The sequence below is a fragment of the Pleurodeles waltl genome, chromosome 11 (assembly GCF_031143425.1).
Source record: "Pleurodeles waltl isolate 20211129_DDA chromosome 11, aPleWal1.hap1.20221129, whole genome shotgun sequence".
NCBI classification, from domain to species: Eukaryota; Metazoa; Chordata; class Amphibia; order Caudata; family Salamandridae; genus Pleurodeles; species Pleurodeles waltl.
The window spans coordinates 97,952,338-97,965,932 of record NC_090450.1 but is presented as its reverse complement, the minus strand read 5'-3'; the positions used below and the strand labels follow the sequence as shown (position 1 = coordinate 97,965,932).

Genomic DNA, 13,595 nt, shown 5'->3' with positions numbered 1-13,595 from the left:
CACAAAGCCCTCCACGACAAGGGACCAGAATACCTCAACAGACGCCTCAGCTTCTACGTCCCCACCCGCCACCTGCGCTCCTCTGGCCTCGCACTTGCTGCTGTCCCTCGCATCTGCCGCTCCACGGCAGGTGGGAGATCTTTCTCCTTCCTGGCGGCCAAGACCTGGAACTCCCTCCCCACCAGCCTCAGGACCACCCAGGACCACTCCGCTTTCCGGAGACTCCTAAAGACCTGGCTGTTCGAGCAGCGTTAACCCCCCCTTTTTTTTTCCCCTAGCGCCTTGAGACCCGCACGGGTGAGTAGCGCGCTTTATAAATGTTCATGATTTGATTTGATTTGATCCACAACTTTCCTTCTTGCTCTCACATGTTTGCAGAGTCCACTCTTTCAAGACTGTTCTCAGACTGTCTCGCTCTTGTCTACAAAAACAATTTGCCCTTCATTTTCATCCCCTAAATCTCTGCCGCCTTCACATGATTGATCAAAGACACACAGAATTCCTATTTGTTTTTGTCACATTTCATACCTATAGGCCACTTTGTAGCAAGTAGCCACCACCTACACCGTATTCTGGTGATTCTGCAAATCTGCATCCATCTGGGTCACACTCATACTGTCCCTTTCATTGATTATAACCATTAGCACTATGCGAACAGTAACCTGTCTCGCTTTCCTTTACTCTGTTAATCAACATACCCAAACCATAGAGCAACAATAGGTTTGTCTTATTAAAGTATATTCAGTGAATCAGAATTTATCATGTCTACCTTGCCGTGCTTGCATTCAACAAGTTTAAGTTTATATTGCACGTTGACTTGTTGAATGCTTTTTTATGTGTTGTTCTCCAATTCTGAAGTTAGTATTGGAAATTAGTTAACTGTAGTTATGCAGGTGGTTTGAGGTGTGTTTCATTTTACTGCGTGTACCCAATAGACTTGTGTAGCACTGCCACCACTTTAGCCTAACTTTTAATGTTGCTATAAATTAATTGGTGATGATGGAGCTGTACTGTGGACACAATATTTTCAGTGGTAATTGTCCTGTGTTAAGCACATTTATGTCACCTTATTCGTTGGTTTTTATCTTTTAAGAACTGAAATTTAAATAAACAAATGCAAATATATCTGAATTTCAGCGCCCCTGAAGTAAATATGGAAAAACTCACATTACTTCCCTTAGAGATCATCAACAATAACATCCACTGAAATGGAACGAGAAACACAATGAAATATGTCACGGGGGCTTGTTGCCCTACTAAACAATCTTATTTTCATTAGTAAAAAAAACTTTATGGAGCTTGCAGCTATACAGGATACATTGACATGTTTCGGTTAAGCAGGTACTATTTAAATGCAAATATGAATGGATACTGCATACTCACAGTGATATCTCCCTCGTGGGCCGCTGTCTTCAGTGGGGTGAAGCCATCATTGTTTTTAAGCCTTTCCACAACCTGGCAAGTCTTTTCTGGCACAAGTCCTATTATCATGTCATACATTCGACAGACATTTCTTTTATCTGGTTGCAGAGTCAATACATGGAACACTGTGTTTCCTACAACCATTGACAACAACAAATTAGAGGAACCATCGAAATTCATTTGTGATATATGTTTCACTGCAAGTACAAATTGCACTCATCGAATATGTATTTGCTCGACGTACATACCTACGTGATTCATTATTTTAATGTTTGCTTCTTTTTTTGTGAGATCTGTGTTGCCATTGGAGTGTAGGTGGGAAATGGATAGAGAGACTGAAAATTACCAGTACCACTCCCATGCTCAGTGACAGCAATATTCATATTTTCTTGGCGCAGCGGCTGGTGCCTTTTTTGCAACGAAGACCAGTTGAGGAACTTCTTTGGCTGCCCAAATGTTCCTTTCCATATATCATTGAGGGTATCTGGTACCAGAATATCGTGGGCTAAATAGAATCTCACTAAATGTCCGTCCTAAATATTGTTTGCAAAGATATTGCCCCATTGGTATTGATAGTTGAAAGTCTACACCAAACTGGGCAATAGTTCTACAAACAATATTTATGACACAATAATTACGTAAGTCAATATTTTCCTCTGACACACGACCTCAATAAAGCAAATGAGCATTTTCTTCAGACTTGCAAAATCTATTTATATTATTTATTGTTCACAAGCAACACTTGTTTGCATTTTAAGCAGCACCTGCAAATCGAGGTGACCAAAGGTTTTAGAGTGAGCTGGAGGGCAGTTTTGTGATGAATAGCATACCTATACAAAGAGACCTACACAATTCTCACAAATCATGCTGAAGGCTAACCAATTTCAGTTATTTGTGTTGGTAGTTGATTCCACTAACAAGGCAGACCTAGATGGAGTTTACCACCAGTCTGATGCCTTGAAAAAGCCCAGCACAACAGACAAAACATGTGTTGGCTATGGCTGCTGTTTTTTAGGACCACTAATAAACTGTACCTTGTCCAGCACTAATAAACTGTACCTTATCCAGCCAATGACACATTTTTCCTCCATAACAAACAAGAACAAATTAAACCACAATCAATTATTTTGACTAATGTAATTCATATAACTATACTGTATACCTGTCAGCTACATGGGACCTATTAATGATGTGCCACAAGTTTATATTGTTAGGAGCTATCCCTTGGTTTAGTTCTTGTATGTCCCCTTTGGTAACAGGGTGCATTGTTTGTGAGCCCCCCTCTGCTATATGGTAATAAGTCTGGTTTCTCATCACTAGATAAAAATGTGCAATTCAATTATACTTATCGCTACCATTGTAATACTTACAATATGAAGTAGTAGAGGAAGAGACTGGTCTTTGTGTCATTCCCCTATATGTTGATGTGTTTTTCATGCGTTGCCATTACTTGCATCAGTTGTCCGGCATGCCCATGCTCTTTTGTGGATTTTGAAATTGTATCACTTTATTTATTATTGTACCCTGCTAGGTTTTGGTGATTGGACAGCAAGGAGTTCTTTTGTTGCAGCACAGATTGTAAGTAAGACTGGTGCGGTGTTCTCTGATGATTTTACTTTACTAACATGATGGCATTTTAATTGCTCTATGATGGCATTCTTCTTTAAGGCGTAGATACTGTTAGTAGGGTTTGGATGCCTTATCATGGCATAAAAAACAGTTCTAATAATACACATTATTAGATAATCATAAAACCCTCGCACTAAGATTGTGGGATAACTTTGAAACTGGGGCATAGTATAGGATATTCCGAATTTGATTGATAGTGGGGAGAAGTACCTTCTCAAAAGTGCTATCTTAGTTCAACATATAAACACAATGACATCTTCTGAACCACTGTATTGTATACAGTCGTCTGTCAATCAGTCAGTGACACATTATCCTGCCACAATACCATACACCAAGGGGTACTCAATTATTTCACTTCTGTGGACCCCCACTGTATCAATACTGGAATCCAGGGACCCCCACATCTCTTGCATTTTCAGTCTCACTTTTGGTCCAGTAAGCGAAGCAGATACACCCTGGTCTTCTCTTCCTAGAATGCCACACTACTCAATGCATACTGTGTGATTACTGAGCTAATTAACATAAGTTTTAGTGTTAGTGTTTTGCTAGGAACAAGAGCTGAATCTTTAGTCCAGTATCAACCTCGGTCACTCCACCTGCTTTGGCTCACCAATGACATTTTGTTAAGGTGGTACACTCCAGTAAGACACAATGAAGTAATAAATGTCCAGAACTTTTATTGATTGCATCTCAACACCAACTGACAGGGGAAGTTCACTCACCAGATCCAGTCACCAACTGACTCACACTGAATCCTACACCCCTTACATTCCAGCATTATTCATTCACTTCTAGAACATTGGCCAGCATTCTTATATGGCAGGCAAAGAAGATATTAACACCCCCAAACTAAAAAATAAAATATATGGAACCATTTCCTGGGATCCACATTTCTGATACCATAATAATAAAAATATGAAGAACAACAATAAAAGGATAACTTGTTGCCTACATATGTGCAAAAAGTAACACAAAAACCAAAAACATGACATATAATGCAAGAATATGAAAGTAATAATAATCAATAAGTACAATGCTAATCAAAACATTTCAATCTTTCCACCAAACTGGTCTCTGAGAAGATCTTGCCACGCGTCTAAAGTCAGTCCGAGCATTCTTATTTTATTCACTGATAGGACATTGGGGCATTCAAACTATTCTCCTGCCACTCCACGTTTGTGGACATACTCCACACATCATCATTCTCCAGTTTTACAACCTTCCTCATTACTTTTTGTACTGCATACGAACCCATGAAGTTCAAACACCCTTTCTTCACAAACCCTGGTCTTTTCACTAACGCCAAATCACCAAGAAACCAGGGCACCAATTTTACACACTTTTTCTGATTATACCTCATCATGTTGTATCTGTTTTGGTTCCCCCTCTCAAGATTTTTCCATGACTCTTGCAATCATTCATGTATCCAAGCAGGATTCAACTTGATGTTCCCAAGTGTTCTTCTCATCCAAAAGAAAGGTGATTTGAAAGTTACTAGAGTTGGAGCGTAATATTCAACACTTTAGCAAAAGACATTTTCAAATCAACAGTTTTTTGCACACTCGACCTGCCCAGCCTGTTCATTCACTCAGCCAACCCATTGGCCTGAGGAGAATATAGCGCAGATTTCAGATGAACTATGGAAAAGCTTAAAATAAATTATTGCATTTCTTGAGAAGTTAGTTGGACCCAACTGTCTGTCACAATGTAACTGAGTATACCCTCCCGGGTGACTTCCTCCTTCAAATATTGTACCACTACCCTAGTATCAAGGGATCTTGTACACTTTGTGACAACCCATTTAAACATATAATCCACCAAGAGTATGAAATAATGCTCACCCTCAGGCAAAAGATGGAAGGGATCAGCGAAATACAATCATAGCTTCTTCCAGCGTTCAACTGGAATTTCAACTGGAGACATGGGAGCACTCAAACCCACTTTACTCTTGTCATTCTTGGCACACGAGTCACAATCCTCAACTACCTGTTCAACTTGATGATCCAACCCTGGCCACCAGTACAGTTCTTACTCTGGCTTTGGTGAGACTTCTCCCACAATGACCCTCATGCGCCATACTTACCACTTTATCCCTCAGGGTTTTGGGTGGAATGACCCTTTCCCTACTGAATAATTCATCTCCAGTCCAATTCAACTACTTCCTCACATTACAGACACCATTCAAATTTACTGTAGGGGTTTTGTACTCTAGTCATCCCTTCAAATTAAATTCCCTGAGATTCTAGGCCTTTGTGTCTTCCTCTTTCCCCACTCTCTATTCCTCCTATTGCATGGAGCTTCAACAAACCCAAATAAGCTTCTCTGCATCTTGCTCACTGACAGATCCATCTATAGTTTGTCTTGACGGAGAGTCTGCAACTTTGTTTTTAGTGCTCGGAATATTTTCAACATCAAAATTTAAATAACTTCCACCTTCCACCTAACTTTTGATTCTCAAAGTGACTTCATCATTTTTCCTGGTGGCGAATAACTGCATCAAGTGTCTATGGTCAGAACAAACCACAATAGGTAATGCCCACAAAGTAAATTTGAAATATCTCATTACCCACACGTCAGGTCCTCTCTCTCAATCACTGAATAACATTCTTCAGCACCTTTGAGTAAATACGAAGCAAATGCAACAATTTTTTCTTCACAACACACAACCTGCGACAACAGAGCACCAAGACTAACAACAGCTGTCAAGATTGTTTTCTTCCTCATGTCAAAATGTCCAGGGGTAGGAATTTTGCTTAGGCTTTCCTTGATGGTCTTAAAAGCTATTTAACAATCTTCGGACCAATCAAATTTGTTACCCTTCTTGAGCAGGGAACTCATGGGCTGGGCCACATTTGAAAATGTGTTACAAATGTAGCGTAAAACTCCACGAACCTGAGAAATACCTCATTTGAACTTTATCCTGTGGAACTGGTGTCTTCAAAAATATCATCAACTAACTCAAATTCTGGCTTAACCCCCTTTGTCGAGATGGTGTGACCCAAATAAGACGCTAAAGTGAAAAACTTAAATTTTTCCTTTTTTAGGGTCAGTCCAGCTTCAGCTAACTTCCTTAAGATTGATCTCAACGTGGCATCATGTTCATTCATGTACTTGCTATAAAGCAAAATATCATCTTGGAAGAAAAAGACATTGGGTACACCCTCCAGCACTTTCTTCATTACTCTTTGAAAATATGCTGCAGCCGATTGCAACCGAAAAGGCATTGTGATAAACCTAAAGGCACTGCGGAGGGGCAGGGGTGAAGGGTAACAAATGACATGAGGTATCTTGAATCATCATGCAACTTGAGTTGATGGTACTCTGATGGTAAGTCGATCACACTAAAAACACCCCACCAAGCATTGTCAAGGTCTTGGAGTTATTTGGTAGAGGTTGACGGTCAACCCACATATGCTTGTTCAAATCATTTAGGTCTACACACATCTGGACATGTTTGCCAACATCCTTTGGTGCCAAAACCACTAGGGCAATCCCCTCCGAGGACTCTATTTCTTCAATTGCACATTCAGCTATTAGCCACGAAACCTCCTCCTTCAAAGATTTCAACATGAGATTGGGAACCCTCCTGGCATTATGTACACAGGGTACAGAATTACTCTTCAAAATATTCCTTTGCTGAAAGGCGTTAAGGAAAGTCAACCATTCTATAAAATTCTTCAGGAAATTGAAGCAATATATCCTCATGTCCACTCATCTTTACCACTGTCTTATCTTGCTGTGAGGCATTGGCATTAACCATGAGACCCATTTCTCACTGGTGATGCCATCTCAACAAATTGTCCCCCTCACCTGCTTACATATACTTTCTATTCAGTTTCTTTATCACTAATTTAATTCTCATAACAGTGTTCCCCAAGACAACAATCTTGGTGCCCCCATAACTCACCAAGATGATATCTGGGGGAAGAAGGGAAATGTATTCACCTCCAAACACTTTCTCCTAATTCTGGTCCCCCACCATTGTATAAGGTGACCCTGAGTCAGCAAGTACTACAGTCTCTTTACCATCCAGGTAAATGCCACCCGCTGGCATGACAATGGGGCCTACATCAATATCATCAGACTGGCTTTGACATTCAGGCCCAGTTTATTCAGATCATCAACTAGTTAGTCAAATGCTTGATCTTTCTTACCCTTACATACTTAGGAATAATGACCCTTCTTACCACACTTCCTGCACACAGATCTTCTTGACATAACATTGGGGCTATTTAGAGCATGGCCTGGATTGCCATAATTGAAACATTTCAGTTTAACATTTTTGTTGTCTCTGTTACTGAACCATAATTCCCCTTCTGACATCACCTTTGAAACCTGTTCGTCATTGCAACTTCCACTTATATTGACTACTTCTGCAACAGAATCAATAGAGAGGGAAGATGGAAAATCATGCATTTCATGCACCCAAGAACTTGTGCTCTCAAGCCCTTTTACTATAGCAATTGCTTCACTGAGCTCAGGATTCTTTGCCAACAACCTTTCCTGAACTCACTGTGCAAACTGATATCAAATCAAAGAATCAGTTAACAGGTCAATATCATGTTCTTAGACATGCAATATAGTTCCTAACACTTTCATTCTCCCCTTGTACCGCCAAAAAGAACTGCATCATTCCAAAATAACATTGAACCTCAAACATTTTCACAGACATTTCAAAAACTTCCCTTGGATCACCTTCTGTGTTCCTTCCTGGTATTATTTCCAAAGTATCATAAATATTTTGGCCTTCCACCACCCAAATTGCAGAACTTGGGTGATGAAGTTTTAAAGATTAAAATGCAATTTAGTGCTTAAAAGCATAAAGCACCAACCGGGGATATCTGATCAAGCTAGACCGGGTTAAATAGAAAAGTTCAGGCCAACCATGAAGAAGTGTGGGTTGGATACACTCCCAGATAGTCTTGCTGAAGATATACCATCTCAAGAAGTGGGAGGAGAGTCCTTTTTGTGGGGGATAAGTTTGCAGGGAGCAAGGAGAGCATCGCTCGCAGTGGTCCGAGGGTGCGAAGAATCGGCCGGATGTCACGGACAAGCGGGCTGGACCCTCATGGTCACAATCGGTGATACTTGTTGTGCGAAGATATTAAATTGTGGAAGCTTGTACTGATTCTTCAGGTGAGAGGAGTTGTTTCCGTGCGAGAGGGCCCATTCGCAGTCCAGAAGAGCCTAAAAGCTTGATTTCAGAAGCCAAAAACCCTTCCAAGGGCTCGGGACCTGAGAAGCACCTATTGGAGGTCAGGAACTTGTTCAAGACACGTTAAGGAGCTGTGAGGAGTCTGTCCTTGCGGCTCAGATGAGGAGGCCAACTGTCAGGAAAAGTGCTGTTAAGTTCTTCCCTCAGCAAAAACAATTCCCCTTTTCCTTGTACCCACGTTGGTTGCAGTGACGTCCTCACTCCCGGTGGCTCTTGCGGAGGCTGTTCTTAGAATTAGCTTCTTCAGGTTTAACTGCCACTCAAGATGGTGGCTGCAAATCCTTGTGAGGTCAGCGCTCTAGTGTTTCTACCTTAGTCTCATGCTGGAGCTTCCCTCCAGCTGTTTCTCTCTGGGAGCCCTGCACTTCAACTGTCATCCTAAGGAGAATGATCAGTGTTCCTGAGGCGCTTCGTTTCATAGAGAATTCTTCCAGTTTTGAGTAATTAATTATTTTTCTTGTTACGGTGTGCACACCAGCTACTTTTGCCCTGTTGAAGAAGCTGAATTTTTTCCTTCTTCCAACAACTGGCTATCGGCTTACTGAGGAGAATTTGTTTTGGCTTAACAGAACTTCAGGCAACTGCAGTAAGGAATCCTTTTTGTATGATTTCCAGACTTGCCAATATATATATGTACATATATATTCAAGAACTCTTTGCTTTGCAGACTTGTCAGTCTTAGAGACAAATCTCAGTGCTCATACTAATTCCTAGAGACTGTGGTTTAGAAAACGGAACTTTGAGAAGGAGTTTTTGTTTTCTGTAAAAGACATTAGTAATTTGTATATTTGTGAACTTTTGAACTATTCTCCAGAGAACCTTGGAAACCTCTGACTCCTGGAGAAAAGAAGATATTAAGTTAACATTGTTTTTTTAGGGAGAGGCTAGTCTCTCAAAAGATTCAGGTTAGCAGAACGATAGAATTGGGTGAATGTGAATGGCTGAACAGTTGAATGCGCAGTAGGAATGTACTTATCTATGCTCTCATTACCCGACTGCAGGTACTTCCTTTAAAGAAATCCCAATCAGAAGAAAGGTGCAGGTTCTCAGAGACACACACTGAATTTCCTACCTTCAAGTGTGAAACACAGGCTGGAACAGGATCTGGAGGCGGTCCCTATTTTTCTATTCCCATTCCCCTTTCCCCCTAGTGGATGCAGGGTTCAGATAATCAGTTAAAGTTGGAGCACGCATCTGTTGGAGGGAGTAGGGTAAAAGACATCTGCTCCTGTGGAAGTTTGATTTAATGGGTAATCTTCTGACACCAACCGACTGACCCTTGAAGTCACTCTGGGGTCCTTGGATCTAGATAGAGGTTGTAGGTCCAGTTCTCTTTCCCCAGGCAAGAGGGCAGCCGGTCAGCTCAGCAAAGCAGAAGTCCAGTAGTGTAGCAGTTCAGCAAAGTGGTAATCCTTGTAACAGTAGTCCTTCTTCTTGGCATAGTATCTACAGCTGCTGAAATTTGCATTTGCACGTGTCACCTCAATTAAGCCTGTTGATCTTTTCATACACCAGAATTGGCACTGATTACAGTGGCACTTCTGACATTAGACCCGGGTCATGGGCTTCAGAATTTCTCGATTCATATTTCGCTGAGAAATTTCAGCAGTAAGTTTCATCCATATTTTTACATATTACTGCGGCACAAATGGTGATGCGAGGGCATGGCATGTTCTACTTTGGTTAGGTACACTATGGAGATCATGCAGCACCATTCAGTTGGTTTCTCATATGTATCAAGTAACATCTTTGATATGCATGCATTACAAGAGATTGAGCTGGTTTCAGTTAAAACTAAGGGTGGGCCGAGCTCACAGAGTTCCACTCCGCGGAATTCCGTGGAGTTATGTTAAACCTCTGTGAAATTCCCTGGAGTTCCGCGTGCAGAGGAATGCTGCCCGGTCCTAATGTATATCATGATTGTGCTAGGTCAACTATGCTATTGGTGCTGCAGCTGTCACACATAAAAACAATAAATACAAAGAACACGGGGAAAAAAATTACATTCAGGTGACAGCCCTCCGCTGTCCTTTTGAAGACTACAATCACTGGTTCTGTTTTACTACAATTAAAAGCCAACTAGTCGCACCTTCCGAGTCCTTCAACAGGAAGATGCACCAGGGCGACAAACTCAGCAATGAGCCCCACAGGGAGGAAAAAGCTGACTGAGTGGGTGTGAACAACAGACTTCTGCTGAAGAGAATGATACCCAAACTCAAGCATGCCGGCCAAATCATTCCACTTGTAAGACAGAGCGACCATTTTTAACTAGTACAACATTAACCAGTCTTTGCGTTCAGAGGAAATTATAAGGCAACGCCAACTGTAATTCTATCTTGGACTAACAAGGCCACACACAGTCACTAAAAAACTTGGTTGCCAATAGTTTTATGAGGAGATAGTTTTAATAGCACTTGCTATAAAGATTAATGTAAAGTCTCATTCCAAGATAGCCTACAAGCTAACCCATATTGCAGAACATAAGGAGAGCATCTGTGTAGTCCATCGTAATATGTGAACTGGCTGGAGTGGCATGAACATTGGTTGAGAGAACAAGTGTTTTATATTCATGTGTCCTACCTAGCTGGGGGTGGGTGAGTGGTGCACCGGTGAACTCCACTCCACCAGTGTCTGGCAGAGATTGTATTGCCAAACTCCGTGCTCAGTTTAGAGCGCAGAGTGCCAAAACTCAGTGAACTCTGCCAGTGAAGCAGAATTCACTGCCCACCCCTAGTTAAAATACATCAGGTAGCACTTTGCTTGGTCCACTGGGGCATAGAACCTTCACAACATCACAAGCTTGTCCAGAGTTGGATGGTGTTAATCAGTCAAGCACAATATTACCACACATCAGGCTAATGTGACTAATATCCCTCCTTGTTTTCGTTCTTTTGCTCTCTTGGTTTTCAGTAACCCCTAAAGATTGGATTTTTTGGTCCCAGAATGTATAATGTTTTTATGTAATTCTTAAAGTAAACTGAAACCAAGAATTCTGCATCCACTACATTTATTGTATATGTACAACATGAGTTGCATGGTGATTACTTTATGGTTCACCTTGTAGGCATTTATAAAATGGTTTTCAGAATACAAATTCAACAAAAGATTTGTGGTAATTTGTAATACAAATGTGTGCATTTTTGCTCTTGGCTTTGAATGCTAGTTCTGAGCCACTTTAAGAGGTTTATTTGCCAGGTTGAAGTGGCAGTGTAAACTGCACAGACAGGCTCTGCAGTGGCAGGCCTGTGCCATGGTCAGAGAACTGCTTAGGTGGGTAGCACAATAAGTGCTACAGGCCTACTAGTAGCATTTAATTTACAGGGCCTGAGCACGTTGTGAGCTTTACTAGGGACGTATATGTAAATGAAAAATGCCAACTGGGGTTAAGCCAATGTTACCATGATTCAGGGGGAGAGAGAGCATATGCACTTTAGCACTGGTTAGCAGTGGTTAAGTGCATAGAGTCCTAGGCCAGCAAAAACGGAGTCAAATGGAGGGGGAAGGCAAAATGTTGGGGGGGGAATACCACCCTAAGGTTGCCAGGTCTAACAATTATGTATGATAATATGGACGGATTGAAGACTGTTGAGGACAGTAAAGGCAGTAATGTTTGATTGCTGTACCAGGAAAGTTCAACCACAGATGTTCCTCAGGTTGAAATTTTTGTATACTGCACTGAAGAAAATTAGCAGTCTAATTATTCCTACCAAGGTGAAATCAGCTGGTCTAAGCCATGGTATCGGCAAACACCTCATGTGACCACTGGTTACTACTTCTCATATGCAACACAATTCCAAAGTGAAATGGTGACAATGATGCCTCAAGCTAGTCCAAACCAAAATGGATTCACGTTCTTGTGATAATCCTGATGTGACTGCTGGAATATAATGTTCCAGATTCAAATGCTGAAATCAATTGTGCAAAATGTGCCCAATCCAAAATGGCTCCCTTGGTGTTAATTCAAGTCTCTTCATCGTGCCAATTTAAAATGGCTTCCGTGTCGTTGCATTGCAGTGCATATGTGAACGCACCCAATCCAGAATGTCAGCTTGCGTTGCACACTTCCTTGACGTTGTTCCTCATGCATTTCCTTGGCAACATACTTTGTTGAGTTTTTCAGCATTGCACCACCATAAGAAATGCTGGTGCTTTACAAACTACCAAGTCATGTGCCATTTTGCAACCATGGTGCCTGGCCAGGGCTGCGCTCACATGGTGTCGGAACTGCCCTTCCACAGCCATAGCACATACCCACTTAGCAGTGCTTAATTTGAGCCGGTGGCTTCCAGTGCTCGGCACAGGCACTTAATTGTCAACACCGGTACTTGACAGCTGCCTCATGATGGTGCTGTTTTTTGTAATTTAAAGATGAGCACAACAACAATTGTTTGCTAATTCAATATACATTGTAAACAACTAATACCTGCCAGGCAAGCCATTCTTATAGCTTTGGGGGCCTCAAACAAGTGTGAATTGTCACACTTGTAGCAGTGTGATGGTTAGGAGTTGAGTAGGTATTGCCATTTGCAGCACTGATAGTGACAATATGTGGTACAAGCTGCAGTGGCCTCCTGACCAGGGCCATGTCACTTATTTATTATTTTACAAATAAGCACTGCCGCTTAGCCTATTCGGGTCGAGTACAACTCCACAAGCTTAAACATCCAAGCCAGGAGTTGTGAAACCTAGGTTCAGGAGAGGCTTGTGGTTCAGCTCACCTGACTCGTCCCAAGGAGCTCGTAGCCAGTGTTGTGATGGTCTGATGTAAGAAGACACAAATAAGTAGTAGGTGTCCAGCAGTTGTATTGATTGTATCTCAACACCAACCAACAGGGGCAGGTCACTCACTAGATCCATTCACCAACTGATTCCCTTTGGAATCCTTTGCCACTTACATTCCAGCATTATGCATTATCTTCTAGAATGTTGGACAACATTCCAACCTGGTGGGCAAAGAAGATCATAACACATTTCCTTTAAAATAAAGTGATGGAGGAATGCAGGGCAAGGATGCTCTCCTCAGAGAGGAAGACCTCTGTGTGAATAGAACTGCATTAAAATAGTCTCTGTTAAAGTCTTCCCAGCCCTAAGCCACACCTTTCCCACATTCAGAAAAGTCAGCCCCTAAAAGATTATGCAACAAAATCTCCTGCATTGAATTATAAGTTCTTGGAGTACTATTCAAGTTCACTTCATCAGCATCATGGATTGGTCATTCTCATCCTTCAGCTGTCCTGGAGAAGGATAAATGACAAAGAAAAGTTTCTGGACAGATCTGATACCCTCATACCATTCACCAGCCACCAGAAGGTACATTATCTCATCAGAA

The 13,595-nt window shown here is 41.5% G+C and overlaps 1 protein-coding gene across 1 annotated transcript in view; it reads right to left on the bottom strand.

Annotated features, from left to right (window-relative positions):
* LOC138265472 (transient receptor potential cation channel subfamily V member 6-like) overlaps positions 1 to 13,595 on the bottom strand; it is a 223,294-nt gene that overhangs the window by 112,985 nt on the left and 96,714 nt on the right. The window contains exon 8 of the mRNA XM_069213212.1: positions 1,384 to 1,556. Within this exon, the coding sequence (XP_069069313.1) occupies positions 1,384 to 1,556 (173 nt within the window). The remainder of the gene's footprint in view (positions 1 to 1,383; positions 1,557 to 13,595) is intronic.